At 52.2% G+C, this 22,320-nt stretch overlaps 8 protein-coding genes across 8 annotated transcripts; 7 read left to right on the forward strand and 1 right to left on the reverse strand.

Annotated features, from left to right (window-relative positions):
• Positions 1-338: 338 nt before the first annotated feature.
• Positions 339-1,202, forward strand: BKA58DRAFT_80860 (uncharacterized protein). Its single transcript, XM_046175947.1, has one exon. The coding sequence runs from the start codon at positions 482-484 to the stop codon at positions 1,067-1,069; it is 588 nt and encodes a 195-aa protein (XP_046028525.1). The 5' UTR covers positions 339-481; the 3' UTR covers positions 1,070-1,202.
• Positions 1,203-2,359, reverse strand: BKA58DRAFT_80855 (uncharacterized protein). The gene has a single exon (XM_046175946.1). It carries the CDS (start codon positions 2,173-2,175, stop codon positions 1,336-1,338), a length of 840 nt encoding a protein of 279 aa, XP_046028526.1. The 5' UTR covers positions 2,176-2,359; the 3' UTR covers positions 1,203-1,335.
• Positions 2,360-3,008: 649 nt separating this feature from the next.
• BKA58DRAFT_375749 (class II aldolase and Adducin N-terminal domain-containing protein) lies at positions 3,009-4,453 on the forward strand. The gene is made up of 3 exons (XM_046169446.1): positions 3,009-3,195; positions 3,259-3,567; positions 3,620-4,453. The coding sequence occupies exons 1-3, from the start codon at positions 3,102-3,104 to the stop codon at positions 4,183-4,185; spliced, it is 969 nt and encodes a 322-aa protein (XP_046028527.1). The 5' UTR covers positions 3,009-3,101; the 3' UTR covers positions 4,186-4,453.
• Positions 4,454-4,963: 510 nt separating this feature from the next.
• On the forward strand, positions 4,964-6,667 carry BKA58DRAFT_309080 (Rhamnogalacturonase B, N-terminal-domain-containing protein; the record flags this gene model as incomplete). The annotated part of the gene is made up of 3 exons (XM_046167223.1): positions 4,964-5,219; positions 5,271-5,575; positions 5,615-6,667. 3 exons carry the CDS (start codon positions 4,964-4,966, stop codon positions 6,665-6,667), a joined length of 1,614 nt encoding a protein of 537 aa, XP_046028528.1.
• Positions 6,668-10,083: 3,416 nt separating this feature from the next.
• BKA58DRAFT_80929 (uncharacterized protein) lies at positions 10,084-10,932 on the forward strand. The gene is made up of 2 exons (XM_046175948.1): positions 10,084-10,340; positions 10,395-10,932. The coding sequence occupies exons 1-2, from the start codon at positions 10,279-10,281 to the stop codon at positions 10,822-10,824; spliced, it is 492 nt and encodes a 163-aa protein (XP_046028529.1). The 5' UTR covers positions 10,084-10,278; the 3' UTR covers positions 10,825-10,932.
• Positions 10,933-13,492: 2,560 nt separating this feature from the next.
• BKA58DRAFT_80974 (uncharacterized protein) lies at positions 13,493-14,175 on the forward strand. The gene is made up of 2 exons (XM_046175949.1): positions 13,493-13,737; positions 13,810-14,175. Exons 1-2 carry the CDS (start codon positions 13,628-13,630, stop codon positions 14,105-14,107), a joined length of 408 nt encoding a protein of 135 aa, XP_046028530.1. The 5' UTR covers positions 13,493-13,627; the 3' UTR covers positions 14,108-14,175.
• Positions 14,176-15,363: 1,188 nt separating this feature from the next.
• On the forward strand, positions 15,364-17,425 carry BKA58DRAFT_397836 (uncharacterized protein; the record flags this gene model as incomplete). Its single annotated transcript, XM_046171448.1, has 6 exons — positions 15,364-15,654; positions 15,703-15,797; positions 15,846-16,226; positions 16,291-16,413; positions 16,549-17,182; positions 17,303-17,425. The coding sequence occupies 6 exons, from the start codon at positions 15,364-15,366 to the stop codon at positions 17,423-17,425; spliced, it is 1,647 nt and encodes a 548-aa protein (XP_046028531.1).
• A 900-nt stretch (positions 17,426-18,325) lies between these two features.
• On the forward strand, positions 18,326-21,818 carry BKA58DRAFT_451516 (uncharacterized protein; the record flags this gene model as incomplete). Its single annotated transcript, XM_046174394.1, has 2 exons — positions 18,326-18,332; positions 19,135-21,818. 2 exons carry the CDS (start codon positions 18,326-18,328, stop codon positions 21,588-21,590), a joined length of 2,463 nt encoding a protein of 820 aa, XP_046028532.1. The 3' UTR covers positions 21,591-21,818.
• Positions 21,819-22,320: the final 502 nt, after the last annotated feature.

The raw sequence follows: 22,320 nt of genomic DNA on the forward strand, positions 1-22,320 counted from the left end.
TGGCTAGGGTTCGGCAGTAATACGCGTAAGACTCCAAGTTCTTCCCTGCTTGCCTTGGTGGCAAACCAGAGGAAGTGTCGCGAGCTTCATGTCGCTCTTTGTGGGAATGTTCGCCACTTGCGATTGAGCTAAAAAGAAGCCTTCCTCCTCGCCGTTTTGGCCTCCGCGGAGCGAGACACTCACACACAAACGACATACCAGTGAGGACTATAAATTAACAATGCGGTCTAGCCGCGCATCGCGTTTTTCTAGATACCCCTCTCACTTGCGCCAAATTCCCATGTTCACGACATCGTGAAACCCTCTTTTCCATCCCCCGACTTTTGTGGCTGCGTTTCTTTGTGGAGAGAGACTGTTCGTCTCCTCCTCTTCTTTTTGTTTTCTTTTCGCGGCCTGAACTTTACCCCCTTGTCTTTTAATTTTACCGCCATCGTTGTTACGCCGTGTTCTTGTTCTGCTGCCAGGTGTCTTGTCGTCTGCAATGGCGCCTGACTCTCACAGCGCCCACATGGCCAATGGCACCCACATGTGTGCCAACTGCGCGCGCAGCAAAGATGGACCTACCCCCACTCAACGTTCGTACGACAACGACAACAATATCCACGACGGCGATTCCTACATTCAGCAAAGCATCGAACAACCCAACCCACCCACGACCAACATGGTCAATGCCTCCCACTCCGGTCCCTACAGAATCTACATCGTGACCGATACCTGTTACCCCACGGCCGATAGCTTCCAGAACAACGTCGGTACCACGCACATCACGTCTGTGCATTCCACGAAAGCGGCAGCCAACAGCCGAGCCAAGAAGATCATCTACGAGAACGACGGCGAGTGTACGGTCGATCTTGACAAGATCATCGAGGAAGTGAAGAAAGGATTATACATTGGGATAGGAGTTGGTGGCAAGGACGAAAAAAGTGGCAGCTGCTTCGCGCGGAAGTGTGAGGTGGAGGGCAAGATCGTGGACGAAGACAGCGATAGCGAGGAGACGAGCGGCGAAAGTGGCGAGAGCGATCTTGTGGATGGCATGGGGGAGGCAGACGGCGATGTGGAGATGGGCTGATGAGAGGAATAGAACGATACAAACTGCAAACCCAAGAAGCCGCGGCAAACATGGGTAGGGACCAGGATCTGCTGTCGACACGCACACGAAGGCATGGAATGCAGAATCAAGAACGGCTCAAGGAGCTGAGAAAAGAGAACACCACCGGGGTACTACAACGACCGTAAAAGGCGTTCGGGGTATAGTCATTCAAGACATTCGTAGGACGCGGGCTGAGAGCTCCCCTGGGTCCCGGGTCGGAAGCAAGCACAGGGACGAAAGAGCAGCTACCAATCTTTGGACAAGACACCTCCGGCACATCGAACTATCCATCTTGCGCGCTCGTGATGAAACACGGCGTTTGCATATCGCATAGACACATTAATAGTACACAAAACGAACGAACTGTAAATCACTTCATATGAGGGGAGGGTGATTCGGCACTTGGTTGGCTGGACGAGCATGCAGACCATGAATGTTTTGTAGTCTCCACTATCAATTACGATTGACAAGAATGGCTTCAAACTCTGCCCCTGATCATCGTGATTGTAGATGCTTACTCTGAGCAGGTCGAAGTCCTCGCGAGCTTCTGATGCTTGCGCTACAACTGACTGACTCAGATCTTGGAAAAGCTCCCATTGGCCCTGTTTGTCTTCGAGGCGTCGGTTACTGGAAAGACTTATGTAACGGATCCAAGCCTGGTCGAATGTGTCTATGTCTGGTGAAGTCACTAGTGTGTCCGTCGGCGTTTCTTCCGTATCCAGCAGGTCCTGTTGTTCACCTAGCGGAGCGACTTGTGTCTTGAATGAGGCCCCTTGTGCGTCTAACAATGCGCTTTGTGCGTCTTTAGGTACTTCTGATGGGGTCGGAGCGTGAGGACTTGAAGTTGGAGTAGCTTCCTTGTCGACAACGGACGTGTTCGTAGGTTGAGCGTGTTGAATGACTGGTTGCGTTATGGCATTTACGGGCGACCAAGGGCCAAAACTTTCCAATATGAATTTTCGGAAACCCCGCGTGTCGTAATGATACTCCGTGTCCAGCGTTCCGTCGAGGTTCATCAGGACGATGGATTCCTCTTGACCGAAGCTTGTCGAGAATATTTTTGGCATTCCTCCTGGGTCTACCATTTCCTGTCGGTAATTCCCTTATTCCATTTCTTGTACCCACTTGTAGTAATATTTGGGCAGCGTGAATTGCCGTGGTGGCCGGTCCCGCATGCGATGCGTGCAGATGAACTTGCCTTACAACTTGTATAACCAGAACCGAAACCTCGGAAACGCTACGATCTCGCGCATGTTGGTCGTAGGACTTGAAAGGGTTGATAACCGCTAGTTTGCGAGCAAAAGGTATTGATAAAGGTCGGGTTGTTAATTGTTGATCGTGTTAGGAACAGGAAGTGCTCAACGCTGCAGAAGTTGCGAAACCAAGCAGAACGAACATGGAAAGAGAAGATGCCTATGTCGCAAGGAAGCCACTCATGGGTATATGTCGTCCTTCATGAAGGACGTGAGTAGTAGTAACATAGTCTGTTGTGAAGAAAGTGCACCTCGATCGATCCTTTCAGGCAAGTGACATCGTGAGTATTAGCAGCCATGGTTTCTCTATCTGAGCTCGGAGCGCAGAATGTAGACACTGTTATCCTCTGGAATCTTCTCCTCATTCGGACAAAAAGTAGCATCAAGCACTCTTTGCACGATGCTATCTTAGCTAGGCCATGGAATATGTGGTGGCGGCGACCTGGCGCACATCAATGGAACTGATCAACGACCGTTTCGATCTTCCATTTCCAAGGTTTAAGCATCTCGTCAGATCTACGGTAGCGGACCTCGAAGTTGGTAGCTAAGGCGCGATGGATAACCGATTTTGTGAATGCTGAGTGTGGCTGAAGACGGTCGGAGGCTGGCCGTGGCCAAGAAACGGTGCATCCCCACCAGTCGTTTCCCCACACGCGCGCCCGCACGTCATCGAGCGCTTGAAGCAAGAACAGTACCATTACACAACATATGCGTTCCGCCCTCCACGATGCCGGATACATCATCTACATCTCTGCGATATGTCTGCCGGATACTTTCCAAAACGGGAGAAGGTCGGTCTTGAGGACCTTTTCAAAGGCCTAGTCACTGCCTGTCACATCCTCCACCACAATGGTAAGTTCTGGTGTACAGAGTGAACGTGAAACATACACTGACTTTGTGCGTCCATCATTTTAGGTATCTTCGATGCTTATGGCCATATCTCTGTCCGGTCGCCCGACAATCCCGCGACGTTCTGGATGCCTTGCAATATGCCGCCAGCGTTGGTCAGTTCGCAGGACGATCTGGTCGAATACAACGTCGATGGCGCCGAAGCAGTCGAGAAGGACGTGAAGCCAGGTTATCTAGAGCGACACGTCCACAGCGAGATATACAAGAGGTTTCCGGCCATCAACAGTGTGGTGCATAGCCATGCTGGCGATGTTTTGCCGTACTGTGTTAGCGGTGTGCCTCTAAAGAACACAATACACATGGCTGGCTTCTTGGGCATGTATTCTGGACCATAATGTCTAGCTTCCTGCTGACAATATCACTGCAGGTACCAATGTGCCAGTCTGGGATGCCTCGAGCAGCTACCCTTCCGGTTCGAAGCACGATCTGCTCGTTCGCGACAGCACGCTCGGCGCCTCTCTTGCAGCTGCATTCAAACCAGCCACTTCGACTGGCTTCATATACTCTAAAGTACGCTCCGCTTTACCCTCGCAGCTCGGTGGTTCATCTGCAGAGCCAAAAATGGAACCCGATCACGCTGTCGTCCTGCTACAAGGCCATGGCTTCACAACCGTCGCGCATGGCATCGAGGAAGCTGTCTACCAAGCAATATATACGAAAGAGGCAGCCAAGGCACAGACTACCGCTATGACGGTCCTGAATGCGCATACAGGGTATGCACTCGAGGGCAAGGTCGACGTTGAAGCCGGTGGCAAAATCAAGTCGGGACACGCGAAGGTTGAGGGCGGCAATCTAAAATACCTGAGCGACAGGGAATGCCATGATGCCTGGGAGTCACTTTCAGGCACTTTGACCAGACCTTGGGCGCTCTGGTGCCGACAAGTGGAAGTTGACCCGTTGTATAGGAATGAATGCTTAGGCGGCGATGATTGAGCGATCATGGAACGACCAAATTGTATGACTGCTTTCGACAGTGTCACAGTTAGTAATACTTTCCCCTTCTCTCTTATTGTTCACGAGTGGCTCGTCTCCTGTGAAGGCTAGGCTCTCCACAAACCTTATGCCGTAGAATCTTAGCCCTCCCAATTTGCGGGCAATTTGCCGCGACACCCCTCTTATTAAAATTTCCATCTCAACATGAAACTTTTTTACCACGCTTCTAGCCGGTAATTTCTGACATTTCTTACCATGTCAATAGCAGGGTTACTTCTTGCAGCTTCGCCAAGTTGTTCCATAGTGCTTGTCTCACAGGCCAAGATCTTCCGCCACTAAAGGCGTATTTTACCCCGGACTTCCCCCTCACGGCACATTTAGCTCCTAGATCAACACCATCGCTCAGCATTGTCGATCCGGATGAACGAACACTTCCATACCGAGGTACATGTACCTAAAATCGAGTACTGCCTGTAATCAGCATTCCTCCCGCCCTCCTGACTTCGTAGCTTAGTGAAGCAAGATGTCAGATGACTGTAAAGGTGGCTGCGCCTGGGTAACAGTCGTGGAAAGCATTTGGCTAGTGGATGTTCTGGGTGGAAATTGTTAACTTTTCGGAGCATCTGGCACCGAGGGGTTTGCGCAATGTAGTAAGCTCCTGCTGCTGGTATGAAGGCATAGCCTATAGGTAAGGGACAGAGCCGTCGTTCAATCTTGAAGTCGGACAAGTCACTTCAAATTCACTCCACTTGTGTTCTCGTGAAATACGTTTCTTGTCATGTTACTGAAAAGCGCGTTGTTGGCTGCGGCCACGTTCTCTTCCTCGGTCCTGGCGGCATTCGGCGTTACTAAAAGTGGTGACAACATTGTTGTGGATGCTGGCTCGACGAACGGCCTTGTTTTTACCGTCAACGCAAAAAGCTGCGACATTACATCGATCAAATACCGTGGAGAGGAGTTGCAGTCGTCGTCCAAGGGATCGCATATTTCTTCTGGACTGGGTAGTGCAACTGTCAAGTATGAGACGATAAGCAGTTCGTTGTATTCTCAATTCTTCGACGACAGAAGCTAACGGAGTCCGTCAGGCCAATATGTCAAGGTTACTTGCACGACTAGTACCTTGACGCATTACCTTGTTGCCAAGGCTGGCGAAGCGACGATTTATATGGCGACATACACCACTGCCGAGCCTAGTATTGGCGAACTGCGATTCATCGCGCGTCTCAAGAGTAGTGCTCTACCACTTGAGTACCCATTCGGCGTGGTATCAACGACCGTTGGTTCGACGTCGACTGTTGAGGGGTCAGACGTCTTCGTGGTTGCCGGTCAGACGAGGAGTAAATTCTATTCAAGTGAGCGCTTCATCGACGACACTACGGTAGGTGCCCAAGTCAGCATGCTTCGATAAGCTTTTACTGAAACAAATCAGCACTGCGTCTACCGAGATGGTGCCGACGCAGTCCACGCCTGCTTCCTCATGAACTCATATTCTTACGAAGGCTCCTCTGGTGGCCCTTTCCACCGCGATATAAACACTAATAACGGCGGAGAGTACACGTCATTGACCTTCTACATGAACAGTGGCCATGTTCAAACAGAGCAGTTCCGCCAGGGTCTGCACGGCCCCTACGCTCTAGCGTTCAGTCGCTCTGGTGTGCCAGAAGGTGGTTCCAATATGGATACAACCTTCTTCAAGGACCTTGGTATAACGGGCTACGTGGCGCCATCCGCCAGAGGCACAGTCACTGGCACGGCGACAGGTGTAGGCTCCGGTTTCCAACGGGTATTGCATTGGTACAACGATGGAGCCCAATACTGGGCGTACGCCGATAGCAGTGGCAAGTTCACTTCGCCGGCAATGAAGCCCGGAACCTACGCACAGGTCTTGTATCAGGGCGAGTTCAAGGTGAAGGCAGCCAGCGTCACAGTATCAGCCGGGAAAACAACTGCTGCCAGCATTGCCGCCGACACCGAGTCCAAGACTTCCATTTGGCGCATTGGCGAGTGGGATGGTCAGCCAATGGGCTTCCGAAACGCAGACAAGCAACTGCGCATGCACCCCACAGACTCGCGCATGGCATCCTGGGGCCCCTTGACGTATACAGTTGGTTCCAGCACTCTTGAGAATGTTCCCATGGCCATCGTCAAGGACATGAACCCCCTCACCATCAAGTTCTCGAGCACCTCGACTGCAGCAGCGACCCTTCGCATCGGTACTACGCTCTCTTTTGCCGGCTGTCGTCCCTCGGTTGCAGTTAATAGCTTTAATGCCGCCGTACCTGCGGCACCAACGAAGATCGATTCGCGTGGCTTGACTCGCGGCGCCTACCGAGGGTTTGGTGAAGTCTACAATTATGCCATACCAGCTGGCACGTTGGTCAGCGGGAGCAATACTATCAAGATCAACTGTGCGAGTGGGAGTTCGGGAGAAGGATTCCTGGCCCCAAACGTAATATTGGATGCGATAGAGTTATTCAAATAGGCTTTCGGGCACATGGGCCTGATTCGGTTATAGTCCCATGGTCTATCGATAGTTATGTGGATGACGTGTTGTCGTAACATCGTAAAATTGGTTTTCCTACACGTTCTTACTTGCACCACTTCTTTCTTGATCATCGCGCGTTACCGATATATGCATCTTGGTCCAAGAACGCTTTACTGTGCGTCGATTTTCCTTAGGTCGAGGTGCTTGTCGTATGGATCGAACGAAATTCCTTATCGGTCGTCCGAGAAGGCTTACGGGGCAATGCCTGGGAAGGTCATTTTTACAATCCTTCGTATCGGCAAAACATCTTTGAATACCCCTCGCCAGGCTAGGTTCCGACGCGATGGACACATTATTCACCGTATGATCATACGAGCAAGGATGGCGCTGTCAGCTTTACCGATAGCTGTGCAGCTTGTAGTCGTATGTCCTTTCCGCGTACACGGTCGAAGTATCTTTATCTGGCAATTTGAAGTCTTGATAGGGCAGGTATCCGTTAGCCGATTCCCACGAGTCAGTCACGAGATCAACGCAGCACGCAGTGTTGCCAAAGCTTTGAGGGACCTGGACCCACCATGAAGGCCCTCACTGGGGTGGAGTCGTTGTGGGAACGTCTATGTCCTCCCCCGCTCAAGGTGCAGGATCCAGAGATCGTGACAACAAAGACTATGCGAGGGCAGCATTAGGTGCCGGAAACATAGCACCGGCGGCCGTTCCGGATCCCTCGAAAGCGACAAAGACAGCTGAATAGCTGGCATAAGCGGATTAAACGCATCGCGGGCTTGCCGCGGTATTCCAGCGCTTTCTGTCTGTGTCAAGCGACCCGGCTCTTGGTACGGCGCAGTCGTTCGCCCTGCTTTTCGCTAAGCCAGGGCGACGACAGCCTGGGAAATGAGATCATTTCTGGAGTAGAAAATTCGGCTCGAGGCCCGGGTCGCAATACTTGCTGAAACTTCTGCAGCGTTGATGACAAAACCGCACATTTGATGTATGCATATAATGTGATTATACGAGATGCTGAAAGAGTCATGTTCTAGTTTTGAGCGGAAGCGGCGGACAATGTGAAGCGTCCGCGTCTCATCGTCGATGTGATTATCTTGTCCAGAACCGGTGAAGCATGCATATGGTCTGGATCAAGAAGTCCTCGATCTTGAGGGCGTAGGAAAAGAAGGCATCTGGTATCGTTATGCGACTCAACTTTCTTGATGCCGGGGAAACTATACAACTCAAGCACACATACGCACATTCTTACCAAAGTCTGCTTATCAGTAAGTGAAGAAGCTATCAAATACTGATATTATATACCGAACTCGAGTGCCGTTTTGAAAGCTCAGTGCGTCCTATAATCCAAGCAAAGTGCTCGGGAGGCTGCATTAGCTCAAGGCAAGTGACAGGATCCGTGAACTGGGATTAAACCCAACTACCGATGTCAAGCGGCGGGTCGCAAAGTACTAGGATAGATTTATTCGGGAGTTTTAAGCCCTGTCAGTTTGAGAATCGTTCGACTTATCAGCTCAGCAATGGCGCCATGTAATCCGCTGACGCTCAAGGGTCATCAGCGGTACCACGCTACCGTATGCGAAAGCAGACCGTTTTATTTCCGAGGGATCCACTGGGGTATTGAACGGCGTGACGGGCGATCGACGCGCATGGATGAGAGCCCTGTAGAAGTGGCTGAGGTGTCCTGGTGGGCTACTCTGTCGACACCTCGACCATGTCGATCCGTTTCCAGTTGTCGTAAGCGAGAGGTCCACAGTAACAAAGTCCTGCGGTCGATAAAGATGCCGAAGTCGAAGTGCGATAGCTCTAAATGGGATCGTAAGGCCTCAATGAATGTGGGCGAAATCTTTGGGTCAGCGATGGACCAGGCTTCAATATGCATCCATGCAGGTTGCAACAAGCGCAGCTAACTCTTCAGCGTTGTCAATCGTTAGCGGATCGCCGTTTGTGTGTATACGTTGTGCTCAGATGCATGAGGAAAATGCATACACACAGAAAGTATGCTGACATCCTGCAACGGATACATAGGGCCAATTTTCCAACAACGGTCATCCAGGGCCACAACTACTTCCAGATACTTCCACGGTAGCCATGTTCAGATATGGAGGAATTTTGAAATTTTTCCCTGGCTGGCATCGACAAATCCGAGAGAGAGCTGTTGGATGGATTGATTGTAAATTTTAGGAAGATGCCTCGTCGGTACTTTAGACGGTCAGTACATCGTCTTGAGTGACTCGCCATGGTATAACCCTGCTTGAGCTACTGACTAGGCAGAAACGTTGTCAAGAAAGGTAACGAGGCGGCGCAGCGCGTACACCAAATGACAAGTGCCATCGTCGATTGTCAGAGGCCAGATGCGATGCGCTGGCTCTGCGCTGTAGGCAGCTCTAATCTCACCTGACTATACTGACTCTGAGCTTTCCGAGCTAGGAATCGGTAGCGTCCTAGGGGGAACTGGTGTTTATCGGGATTGACGTGCCCGGTCGCTTCGCTTGCAGGATGTTGACCGATGACGAGTGGCCCTGGAATCGAAAGTCATTCCCGAGGCCCGCTACCTAATACGCAAGAGCGGGTCTGGCGGCTTTGAGACTAGCGGCATCATCACGCACGTGCAAACCTTGGAACTAGCTGGCACCAGCAAACGCAATTTGACAGCCTTGCTGGCATCTACAAACATCGGATGATGGCAAGTCGATTGGCAGCTTCTCTCAATGTTGTTGAAGAATTCAATTGGCAGACGTTACTCAGGTAGGACGATGAGAAGGCTGTGGGAGTAAAGAAAGCCGGATACGACAGCCTTGGCCTAGGGGCACGGCAATAACCGGATTGACTCAATGGCTTGCATTGCATGCACCGCCGCTGGGAAAGAAACCCGTTCCCGCGAGCTCGTCTTTGCTTCGCGGTAAGTGGCCGCAACCTGTGATCGAATGGGTCGACAACAATATTCGGACACTTTGCACGCCTAGACAGGCGAGCCACTCAACGCTGACCTCGTACCTTTGTCGCTAGCATTGTCGATCATGGCGGACGGGGGCGGTGTTCATGGCACGCCCCTGCCATCTCGACTGTGTATGTCGTAGAGGCAATGGCCGTTTCTTCCATATGTAGGTACTGTGGAGACTTCCTTCGCCTTAACAACTTACAACGTCCCATTGAACGATGTTCTCTTAGGTCTCTTTTTCGGTCAGCGTCTTGCTTGTAATCCGACAAGTACCTAGGTATATGTATCTGACCCCAAAACACCCTATTCGGGAGACTTACACCGCCGCATACTTGCGTGACCCTGATTGGGCGTCCACCTTACATTCCCCACTGGCCGACCGGCCCATCAAAGTCTCCCGCCATCCGAAGACCCTGCCGCGCTACCCACCTGACTGCATATCAGAAGCGGCTTGTTGGTACCACCTGAAACGTATCCCTGTGATTCACGCCTGCAAGGTTCATACATGTATATCAGAGTTCGCTTCCTTGCAGTACACATTTGGTTCTTTTCATATACATGTCTCTCCAGTCTCAAGTCCTTACACTTAAATGCCAACTTTCGCGAGGTGGCCACAACCCAGTCTCTCAATTTACTCCTTACTTTTCGATTCTGATCAAATTCAAGCATGTCGTTCACCTTCCAGGTGCAGAAGATCAATCAGTCTTTCGACCAGATTGCAACATGGTAGTAAGCATAGCCCGTTCCACATCCTAGTCACACTTTGATGCTTATTAGTGGTAGCCACGAGTTCATGCGTAGAACAGAGTCGTGTTTTCGGAAAATGCACGAACGCATCCTTGTTCTGGAACAGAAACAGAACACACAACGGCCTACGGACGAGCAAGTCGAGCGTGTGCTACGCAAGATCCTAGACGAAAGATTTTCGAACCTCGCCACGCATCATGTCCGGAAGCACGACACTATGCAAGACCGCAGTTGGTTCGTTAGAGATCCCAACGACTTCCCCTATCCCAGATCGGTCAAAATGGACGTCGCTTCGCTCCTCATTCAACCGGACGCAGTTCCTTCCAAGGCCTACTCAGAAACATTTCGGATGCTTGAGAATGGGCTAAAAGGCTTTCCTAGCGACCACTCAATGGAATCGGACGACGAAGAAGATTACAAGATTAACGTTGGAATAAGAGACGGTCGCTCTTCACGTAGTGTCTGAGTTGCAGAAGGCTCCGTTTCGGCATAAGCCCACCCTATCTCCACTTCTAGCAAACTCGCCAAAGATCTTCACTTCACGGCTTTGACTCTTAGATAGTACCATACGATCCGCTCGTCATTCGATACCGCTGAGAAACATATAATAGGCAACACACCGGCCGGGCTTGACGAAACTACGACTATGGTACTATCACAATGTATCCGTAACCCAAATGCATCACATACTCCACGAAACGTCAATTTTGCTACCAGCAATTTGTCGCCAGCCGCAGACGACGAGCACGCGCTTCCCTATGCCAATGGCTGATGTGGAACACGCGATCAACACCACGATCTCACCCGCAGCGATCCCGCTGTAATACATCTTGTCCAATATGTAATATAGCTCCTGAGGTAGCAGATTTGTTCCACGATCCAACTCTCTATACTCTTTCCACTCCGCGTACTGTCGTTCAAAGATCGTGACCATGTTACCTTTGTAAAGTTCTGCACGACACAGACGTGAGCGTCCAGCTACGTGAGTTAATCGCACTCTGCTCTTACCGTCCATATCCCCTCTCTTGGTGATCGTAGACGCACGTTTAACCTGTCAATGTGTGACGAACTCCAACGTCAGGTACGGGAAACTGCGTAACCCATCAAGAACCAAGATAGATCCAGCATCGTAGTTTCGAATGCAGCTGCTTGGTCATCCAACGCAAGAACCCGCCGCCGGATTTGTTCAACATGCCGACCCCTTCGTAGGTAGGTAGCATGCCGGATTCGTTGCACAACTTTTACTCACCGGTAAAGGGCGCATAACGCTACAGGCCATGAAATCATAACCTATGCATGCACAAATGCCCCAGAAATTGGGTCATTCCATGCCACTCTCTTGGCAACAGCCACTCCCGCTACAGCGGGATGATCACTCCGACTGCGCAGTTAACATATGACGGTGTCATGAGTTGTCGCATCCTCCATCAAACAGTCAGAAGTAAGGTCGCGTTACCGGTGGCACTAATAGGATGGGCGCTTAGATTAGCGTGGGGGGGTGTTTCCGATCTCATCTTAGGACCCACCTGTCAGACTTCATCCCATCTACCGCACATCCGCCCTTGTGTATGCAACCATCTTCTTTGCTTTTGTGGCGACTGCAGCATTCTACTCTGATTCTGTCGGGGCTGGTAGTACGCGCGGCTCAAGACGGACAATTTACTAGACCACCCTCGTTGGTACCTACCTAGGTAGGTACTCATATGGAGAAGTGTAAACGCCGCCCCGCTGAATGAGGCGCCCCACGTCAGGAGCCCTGGGGGCATGGAAACGCAATGGGATTGTCAACGCACGTACATTTCCATTCGTCGGCATTGCCACGAGTGAGAATTCCTTCTTGTTCTGATCTATGCCCAGATATTCGGGGTTTTTTGCCGTCCGCATGTCAACGACCGCCTAGACCATACAGGCCTAAGGTTGGACGACCACGTTTCAAGGTTCCGCGATGTTCTCTGTATGCTACAGAGGGGCTGCATGCCACCCTTTCTTTGCTTTTGTCTCGAGCCTCCGGTCAGCACCCTATGAGTCTAGTCTGACCTCGTTGCAACCACGCTCGATACGACGCGTACATGAAGCGGAACCATAGCTGGCGGTCCGCGGATGATGATGTTATATTTTGCTGAATACTTATCAACTGCAGGATCATAGAATACTTGCTCTACTGGCAGACCTCTGGCCATCTTTCATATGCGAAGATACGTACGTAGTCGTGAATTATCGCTCAAGGTCCACAGCGCTGACAGCTATGAAAACAGCTTTACGTCTAATCGTCGAGCGAGCTGATGTGTTCGGTCTCCACGTGGCACGTATAGCGTAAGTCTAAAGATTTGGAATCTCAGCGTCTCCACTCCAATAGTACGCTGTACTATTCAGCAGTGCGCGCTAACGCGTGCGAATCTCACCTTACTACGGTCGTCCAACGGCTGCCAAAAGCAAAGCGATCCGGGAATCCTCCCCTATCCCATGGAGGAACGTCGATTCGAAAAAACATCGCTTCATACGGGACTCGTCCCGTATCGAGAAATGACATGAAGGGAAGTGTACCGAGGAAAACCACAATGTTTCCACACCTGGGCAGTCATAGCTTCGAATCGTGTCTACATTACTGTGGAGTAGCTAGCGCCTCTCTCTGATCTATGTGGCTGACATTGGGCATCAACAACAATAAACACCACTCTCAGATTCAGAACCAATCGCGCTATTGCCCACAAAAATCCTTGTAAAAGTTCCGAGGAGCGGTCTGCTTCTATACGCGGTGAAATGTCTGGTCCACACCATTTCTTTTCTTTCCTCTGACAAGGAGCGTGTAGCGAGAAACATACATTGTCGCTTCTCAGCTTAGATCCTTCGACACTGACTTTTGCGCAGGTTTGCTGTCCACCCGTGACATTCGGTAACTTGAATCCCGATTCGCGCCGCCTGGGCACTATCCGATTGCCGACCCAATGCGGTTGCGTTGCAAATCCGGGGCCGAAGATACGGCCCACGATTCGAAACATCCACAGCCATCATTGTGCACTGGAATTAAATCACCATATCGGGTCAGCCTATAGCATCTAGCTAGGTCGTCTTGCGAATCCACATGCGTTATAGAGGCGTCGAGGTTCAGACGCCCCACGTCACACCTAGGCAGTAATGCCACATTTCGGAATGGCCACCGTGCTGGAAGCGGCTCATTTGCCTGCTTGCATTCTGTGCAAATAATAGACGATGGTACGAGATCGTATTGGTGCGCAGAGGTCACTGCTATGGTCGGATAGACCACGGGCATGCTACTGGTCACGTTGCTTCCGCCGCTCCGTCGTGTACAAGGAGCAGCACGAGCTGGCCGAAGCTGTGTATCCGTACCGTACCGCGCGGGTATACTAAGACCAAGCAGGTGGGTCATACAGGGCAAGCGGCTTATCACTTCGTACAAGCCACCACGTTGCTAATGGATCTGGCGAAAAAGCAATGTCAGATGTCAGCCCGGACCCTGGTCACGCTCCTCCACTTGGCTGAGTAAAAAGCAAGTCAAATCTCGATCCGACTTCCCTGATAAAGCTCGGCATTTTTCCCCGGCAGCCGTTGTATACGTTCATTGGAGGGTGAATTCAGGCACCAAGATTCGTCGTGGAGAAGTCGAACTAACTTACTTTGTTATACAACGCGTCATTCATTACATGAAGCTAAGCTTGGGCTTACTGTTACTGTGTACTGAGCGATTCAGATCTCGGGCGCTTTATATGTCGGGCTTGGGTACCGTATGATTAGTGTAAAGGGGATAACAGGATGGAGAAAAGTGGTGTTATCAGTGAATTTCGTTGAGGTGTCTTATGATGGAGGCTTCCTTCCTTAACTCCTAAGCAGATCCAATAGATGTCAGTAGGTCCTCCAAGACCATTATCACTGACTACATGTACTGCTGTCGTGCGGTTGTGAGTTCGCCGTATTTCTCTGATACGCGTCACTCCGACGACCACTCTCCCCGGCAAGAAACCGCACATGTGTAGAGTTCTGAAACGAAGGGAGTAGAAATATGTGGCAACTTCTGGGTGCCATACTACATGGACCTTGATCGAAAACTCAATAGATATGTATGGTATTTGTCATAGCAGTGGACGACTAAGCCGTCTAGATACTGGGGTTACGGTGAAGGGTATGCTCAATTGTAGGTAGGTCAAGTTATCGCTATCACGTAGAAGACGATCTGGGAAAGGTGAGAGCTTACATTTGATATTGTATCACATTTTTGGCTACTCATATGTCGTCTAATATTAGCCTCTTCGAGATGCAATAGACTTGAGCCGATTTGGATTCATCAATGTTTAGATGCCGTTCCGGTTAGATGTAACGGTGCAGCTGATAGGCAAAGCAACAAGCTGGGCAGGTTACTGAATGTGTACTTGACTATGCGAGAGTAATTTTGAGCGAAAATACTTCTCAAGCTGGAACCTTGGTATCTGTTTCCATCAAAGTTCGTACCGAAGTCGCGATGACCATCTCCATGCCTCTTTGTTTGCTCTCGCTTCTTTAAAAACGCAGCATCTAACTCCAAATGACACTGATATCTGATCATGCGTTGTCGCATGCTGCGCATGTGCATCCGCCATTAAGCCATTCACTTGCGTATATAAAGAGCCGCCTCATCCTCCTCTAGAAGTTGCGCTCGGTCACCCACCGCAATTTCCCACTCTGGACTTGGGCACCTTCCCATGGTTGCGCAGTTTAGCTATCTAGCCAATTAAGCGACCAGGGTTCCTAATTTCACCATGTTCTATTCACGTGCTCCAACCATGCTGCGGCGACGACTGAGCACGTCCTGCAAACGGGGAAAAATGCATTCACGTCATCGTTTGTGTTGAACCTTCACCGTGAGCGCCTTCCTATCAATATAGCAAACACTCTTATCAGCCCTATCAGAGCTGTTCGACTCCAAACTCGAGACCGCTCACAACAGAGTTTTCCACTCACCTGGCTACACCTACTACTACAACCCAAATCTATACATCCGCGCATCGCGACCATGGCCGAACCCAAGGACAACCTAGGTCCCTATGTTCTCGAGACAGCGCTCGCTGCTGATCGCGCTGACAACTCTTGCTACGTACTCAACGTCGGTCGCGACGAGGATGGTGATGTAACTTCTTCCCTCAAGCACGTAACTGAGCAGGTAGATGACTACCTCATCAACGTATATGATCGCCTTACTCCAGTCACCAAGCTCTACGTCGTCGGCGAGTGGAAATCGGCTTTGGCGAAGAAAGGCAGCGAAGAAAGCAGTGTGCCCGAGGGGCAAAAGCGTTATGCGAATGAGGTAAGAGGAGTCCGCAATGATGGGGCGATGAAACTAACGTCATACCAGCCGCACTGGTTCACTAAGTCTGAGCAGAACTGGCACGATGCAGGCGAGCATATCGCGAAGCTCGTTGAACAGATGCCCGCGCTCAAAGAGTTGACGTACGTATATCCTCTTCTCGCAGCAGGCTAACAGCTAATGGGCTCTAGCTGGATCTCAGATCTGCCCTTCATGGCCGTCATCTGGACAAAGCTGTCCACCTCGCTTACGAAGCTTGTCCTCGGCCTCGGCCAGCCTGTCCACCTCCAGCAAGATGGCGAGAACGAGTACAAATCATACATCACCCCAGCAGAGATGAAGCCGCTTGTCCAGCAGACTGAGCTCGAGGAGCTTCGATTGTTTCATATGCATGACTCACTCCAGTCCATCTACTGGGAGGCTGTCTTCCGCAATACGTCCAAGACCGGCATGCGCGTCCTGGATCTCGACATGGCGGCGCCTCCGATCGTGCGGAAAGAGCATTGGCGCAAGGCTGATGACGTCCGTGGCTTGACCGTTCCGAAGATAGATTCAAAAGAAAAGGAGTACAAGTGAGTCCCCATGCACAGGAGCACATCCGGAGTTCCACACAGTACTGTCGCCAACACATTGCAGGGGCATAGACGGAAAGGGAGTACTACACTACTCGTTCGGTACCAGCGAGTATCTCGATGACTTCAGCATGCGCAAGGGACGTATTGCGGCTGGATTGGAAAAGGCCAAACCGTTCCCGTTATGGTAAGTGGAATGATCTCGGAGATCCTGGTGGTCATGAGCCAAACGAAGCCCCAAATACGGAGATATATCCCAGATATATACGTGGCGTAACTCAGCAACCAGTATGTACTGGTATGAGACTGACCTGTTTGTTAGGTGCCTCAAACTCAACGGCTTCGTTGTCGACTATCTTCCGTTCGAACAAGAGCTCTCTCGTATCGCGTTGTTGACCTGTGGTAAAGATTGCGTGGATAGTGGCCTACGAGCCCCAAAGACTTCCTGCAATCCATACAACAGCGAGGGCAAGGTCGTCAAGAACCATTGCCTGATCCAATGGCCGAACTGGACCGGAGTGTTTGATGATCGTGGCGATCCGATATCGCTAACAAAGGAGTCTCTCCAGATGAAGGACCTAGGCGAGGCCCTGGACGGCGCGGCCAAAGAAGACAGCTACTTCTCAGCACAGTCACCGTGGCCTCCAGGCAGTGCTGTTACCTCCCGCTTGCAGCCGCAAGAAACCGTGTCTTTTGCAAGTCTCCCTTTTGTCCCAGTAAATGATGGCAAGACACCTGTCATTCTCACGACGACCGGAAGCCCTGCCGCAGACGGAAACACCTTTTCTGGCACAACCTCTCCGACTGGTGCGAGCCTGGTACTTGTCGACAGCGCGACCTCCGAAGACTCTATCGTTTCCAATGATAGCAGCTTCGACCAAATCCTCCCCGCAGACATCAACGAAGCCTCGGTAAAATCTACGACAGCCGCCAAGAACGGTAGCTTTCAGCACAAGGTAAGAAGATCTTGGGACTGGTTGTCTGGTTCTAGTTCTGGCGCTGTTTCTTGAATTTGGTCCGGTTCTGCTCAGCGCCCTGCTTGCTTTTGGTATTTCGACATTATTTTTATCATGCAGCTGACCAAAGGGAGTGAGGAGACATGGATGGGACTTGCTGGCAGCAGCAAATGTGTCCTACCCAAAGACCCTTGCTCGACTCTCATAGGAACTGATAAACGATGGACGGCGGACGGCGAATGACAAATGACTGACAATTTGGACTTGGGTCAGGACGGAGCGGAGGATGAACTACGATACCACGACGCGCCTGCGGAGCTTTTGGCGTTTGGAAGCCTTGGGAAAGGGTATTTGGGAATAACCTTGTAGCTAGGTCTCACTCCAGAGTCTGGCCCTTTCCTAGGATCTACACGAATAAACACATTTCACAACCTGGCTGTGTCGGTACTTCTCCTTCGTTGCTGACATCTCGGCGTCTTTGCAAGTGCTACAGCCCTCCCATTGCTGCCTCGGTCCGATATGCTTGCGATTCAGGTTGTGAGGCGGTGTGCGCAAAGTGTGCCGTCCTCTTTTGATCGCAAATGGGACGGGCGACGTCTGACGATGACAGCTGTTCTGTGGGTCTAGTAAACGTTACGTCTGCAGTATGTTTCCTTGTTCTTCCGTTGCTGCAGGATCATGGGTCTAACGCATAGGCGAGGCTAGGAGTTGCATGTCGTGTATGCGGGTTCCAGGGGTGGACATAATGGAAGACATTGTTTGTTGGCTGTACAAGACACCGAACGACTTCATCATCAGCTAGTCGTTGCGACGCAGGCCTTTGGAGAAGGCGGCTTGTTGGGAGGTTGAAGAGGCACGACGCTCGTGGCCAGATGCTGTGACGATTTGACCCGCTGGAGACGGGCCGCTCCTTCCTCATAACTCGGCTGATTGGCAGGCGCATGCGGGTGGGCAGGTGCGATGAGGTAACCGCGACTACGAGCATGAGAGAGGCCGTGAGCCATATAGATCTCCAGCTATCAACTACATGACTTCTTTGTAATCTTGGACTGCTGGCTTCTAATGCCTTGCTTTGTTCGGCCGGCCATGACGGCGATGGGCTTTGGGCTTTCCGCTTTCCGGCTCGCGCTGTACCTTGGCCCCATGCCAGGTTTAGCAGAACAAGCACGATGAGCTGGCACGCTGGCAATCGATCGAAGCCGTCACCAACTCGACGTCCGCTATCCTCGTCCCATAGCAGTCGCTTGCATGCATCTCGCTGCACGTCGGTCAGTGCGACTCCACATCAGCAAATATCAGCGTTTGTCGTATTTGCTTCCCGGGTGAAGCTCCGCTCGCGCTCAAAGCGCTACCACACGTCCGCGATTGCTCAGCCGCGCGACTTCAATGCATATCCAGACGAGACCCTCTGTCTCTTCCGTCACTCTTTTCTACCCACCCGCGCGTTGCAGCAGGCGCCGCGCTTCTGAGCGCTGGGGCTGAGGGCCAGCTTTTCGTCCGGTGACGTCTGCTTCGGCACTGCCAGCAGAACTCGAGGCATTGGACAACCACCAGCACCACGACGACAGCACAGCACAGCACAGCGCAGCGCAGTGCAGCGCATACATATCACCATTCGCGCATCCAGACACGTACATTGGCTGTTTCATGGACTGTCGGTGAGAGGTGTAAGTTGATTTCACGAAGCGTCCCAGCCACCTCCCAGCCCTTCACCTCCTCCCAACCACCCTACCTCGCGCACGGAATTGCTATGGCGCACCGCAGCAATGGCTCCTCTGCTAGTTCTCCCGCAGTCTCTGTCTCTAACATTACCCTCTCCAGCCAGCTTTCGTGCCTTTCGATATAAGCAAGCCGTCGCGCGTTGCTTAGCCAATCCCAAGAAAACCAGCCGCTGGGTATCTTCTCCAACCCGGCGGGTGCCCCTCAACGGCGCAAGGGCAATTGGGCCTGAGTGAGAGTCCCTGGCTTCGCGTTGACGTCCAGCGATCCATCTGAGCTCGCCAACATATTACCCTTCCAACAACCATCTTCACGAGACCACGACCGCCACGGCCCAGCGCCACTGTTCGAATACCGAACGTCCCTCCAGCTACGCCAGGAGCAAGCGGAAGCCTTCTATCGCACACAGCACAATCGCTCGAGAGCATCGAGCTCGACCGGCAGCGTCGCAAACAGTCTTCGCCGCACGCCCAACTTCGAGCGCGCGAGATCTGTCGATCCGAGCCAACAGCAGCAGCGCGTTCGCTTCGAGACACCTCGCCCTCGCTCAACCTCCTACGCCGAGCCTCACCCCGCCCTTCGCATTAGTCGGCGTACTGCCTCGGCAATACGTTTTGTGCTCGAGGAGGGACTCCGACTTCCACATCCCTTCACCCCGGATCTGGTCGAAGAGAACGCCCTCATGTCCGATCTAACAAGTGGCCGCGCTGCCAATGGCGGCGCGCGCACAACAGGCGGTCCTGTGCCCGTTGACCGGTCCAACATACGCACGCCAACGCAGATCATGAACGCCAGACGGCAACGGGCTGAAGTGGAGGAACAAAGGAAGGCCGCTGAAGAGGAGCGCAGGAGAGCTAGCGCGGAAAGAAGAGCTCAAGCTGTTTCTGGTGTAGCTGGAGCACCAACAACGGAGCCCGGGACCCAGAGGCAGCCCCAATCAGCTGCTCTGAGATCTGGCGACCAGTATGTACAATACCCGACATCGTCGGGTGGAGTGCCTCGTCAGCCAGAGAGGCCGATCCCATCACAAAACACCATGAGTGAAGCGCAGGAAACCAGTACCGGCGCATCGCAATCCAGACCCCGCGCAGCCTCGCAAGCACAGCAGCAGCAGCAGTCTCGACCCGCTCAGGCAAATCTAGGCCTACCGACGACGGTGGAACAAGGCAGACGGCCAGCTGGCTCAGGGCATGCGAGGCGACCGTCTGGTGCCACGGCAGCTTCATCACAAGCAGGTCCTTCCACCGCAGCAACACGCCCACCACCTCCGCCAGGCTCGTCCTCCGGACAGGCTCGCGAGTCAACTACATCCAACTTTCCGCATGCTTTTGAACGCTGGGAAACACTATCCTCGCATTGGGAAGGTCTTACCTCCTACTGGATACGGCGGCTTGAGCAGAATACCGATGAAGTTCGCAGGGAGCCGCTGGCTCAGCAAATGTCGCGCCAGATCACCGACCTGTCGGCAGCTGGTGCCAACCTTTTCCATGCTGTTGTTGAGCTGCAGCGCCTACGCGCATCTTCCGAGCGCAAGTTCCAGAGATGGTTCTACGAGCATCGCCAGGATCAGGAAAGAGCTCAAGAGCGCGAGGCTCAACTGACGGAACAAATCAACACGGAGCGCGAGGCTCGACTTGAGGCTGAAGTAAACATGGAACGCATGGCCACCGAGAAGAAGAACGCTGAGCGAGCGGTGTCTGAGATGAAGCGTGAGCTTCAAATTTCGAAAGAGGAAGCACGCCGAGCATGGGAGGAGCTTGGAAGACGAGAGCAAGAGGAACGCGACCGCACGTTCTCACTCAGAGAAGGACAGCCTACGTTGGTCGGCGGAGTGCAGGTGGTGCCAATGGCACAGAACATGGGGCGTCAAGGGAGGGGACATGGGGACGACACATACGCCGGTGCTCAGAGCAGTGGCTCGGGTATAGAACAGCACTACTCGTATGAGGAGGGTCAGTCGCCAACTGACACCGATCCCTACACAGAGGGCGCTCGTCATGCGCACCGAGAGCCCGAACCCCCCGCACACGTGGCTCAAGGAACCTACGTCCCATCAGGTGCAGCATCCGCCACGTCCTCTCGACCTGGTGGCTCTTCGGCCGCGGACGAGTCACTGGCCCCTGCTCCATTACAGTATCCATACTACACGTCTCAGGCACAGCAAGCTCCGGCACAACCGGCCATGTCTCAGCCTGAGGCATTCTACCAGCAACCAGGTTCATATCTACATCAAGAGTCTGAGTCCGGTCTGCCAGAGGACGAACAGTCGTATGTCACGTCTCAGGCGGAGGAGTCCGAGGGCGACATCGAGTACGCCCTGGACGAGAGAGGCAACTTCATCCGCGATGATTCGGGTCGCCGCATCCCGTTTCGATCGCTTCAGTCTCCAGTATCCGATGAGTATGATGTAGAAGATGCACGTCGACGCGAGCTTGAGCATCTGCAACACTACGGCACGACTGCCACATCTTCAGGTGCCTATGCAACGAGTTCGAGCGCGGGGTCGTCACGCCAGGGTCACCCTACCGCTGGCGGTGCACCCGACTACAGTGGTGATGGCTACGGCGACGAGTGGGTAGGCATGAGACATCACCATCCGACAAGACTGAGTGACGTTCCTGAGGAAGATGAGAGGAGCCGGACATCGCCCAGCAGAGCGAGCCAGGCCAGCAGAGGACGCCTTTATTAGAGAGATAGCACACGCCCTCTCACCTCATTGTCAGAAGTATTTCAAAGGCGCTTGAGCTTTGCAACCATACTGTTATCGAACCGCGGTGTTGCAGACCGTCTTCACACCACCTCGAATTCCGCACACGCATATATCGTTTCGGCATACATGTTACAGCGAGCATTACATACCAGGTCCCCTGCGCGTTTATACCCTTCTACAAGATCTCAATCGAGCGTCCCCGGCCCTCTATGGCTGATTCTTGCATCTACGACCGCTCCCTGTACTAGTAGAATTGTCTTTTTTTCGTTTTGCAATTTGGGTTTTCAAGCAAGCATGGTGTTTATCGGGCATTGGCATAGGGTTGGATTGAAGGATGATGGAAGGAGGACTTGGTGGTAGGGTATGCAGTCTCCGTACGTCATGATGGAGTAATATCGGGGTTGAGTGTCTAATGGATTGAATGAACTGGGGAAATGGGCGAGCTAATGCATAAGCTTCAAATTTTCTGTTTCTGGGATTCTCCTCTTTTCGTCTTTCGTCTCGTCTCTTGTGTCAGTCCGTTTCTTTCTCCGAATGTAGTGACCATTTTCTTGTCAAAGTTCTCCCTAATGCAATTTAATTCGCATGTGTCATCGGCAGTCAGGGCCTTTTCAAATGTTCCGTTATTCTTTCTAGTTATGAAGAACTTGGTGTGTCCACCATTGGGCGGACATCTGCACACGTCAGTACCGGTTTACTCGTGATGGAT

The sequence above is a fragment of the Alternaria rosae genome (assembly GCF_020736505.1).
Source record: "Alternaria rosae strain MPI-PUGE-AT-0040 chromosome Unknown BKA58scaffold_2, whole genome shotgun sequence".
NCBI lineage: Eukaryota > Fungi > Ascomycota > Dothideomycetes > Pleosporales > Pleosporaceae > Alternaria > Alternaria rosae.

Bases quoted from the DNA above. Each gene is read 5' to 3' on its own strand.
- BKA58DRAFT_80860 (XM_046175947.1), top strand. From the start codon at position 482: ATGGCGCCTGACTCTCACAGCGCCCACATGGCCAATGGCACCCACATG.
- BKA58DRAFT_80855 (XM_046175946.1), bottom strand. From the start codon at position 2,175: ATGGTAGACCCAGGAGGAATGCCAAAAATATTCTCGACAAGCTTCGGT.
- BKA58DRAFT_375749 (XM_046169446.1), top strand. From the start codon at position 3,102: ATGTCTGCCGGATACTTTCCAAAACGGGAGAAGGTCGGTCTTGAGGAC. The intron at 3,196-3,258 runs GTAAGTTCTGGT...CCATCATTTTAG, and splicing joins TCACATCCTCCACCACAATG to GTATCTTCGATGCTTATGGC. The intron at 3,568-3,619 runs GCATGTATTCTG...ATATCACTGCAG, and splicing joins ACACATGGCTGGCTTCTTGG to GTACCAATGTGCCAGTCTGG.
- BKA58DRAFT_80929 (XM_046175948.1), top strand. From the start codon at position 10,279: ATGTCGTTCACCTTCCAGGTGCAGAAGATCAATCAGTCTTTCGACCAG. The intron at 10,341-10,394 runs GTAAGCATAGCC...TATTAGTGGTAG, and splicing joins GACCAGATTGCAACATGGTA to CCACGAGTTCATGCGTAGAA.
- BKA58DRAFT_80974 (XM_046175949.1), top strand. From the start codon at position 13,628: ATGCTACTGGTCACGTTGCTTCCGCCGCTCCGTCGTGTACAAGGAGCA. The intron at 13,738-13,809 runs GTGGGTCATACA...CTGGCGAAAAAG, and splicing joins GGTATACTAAGACCAAGCAG to CAATGTCAGATGTCAGCCCG.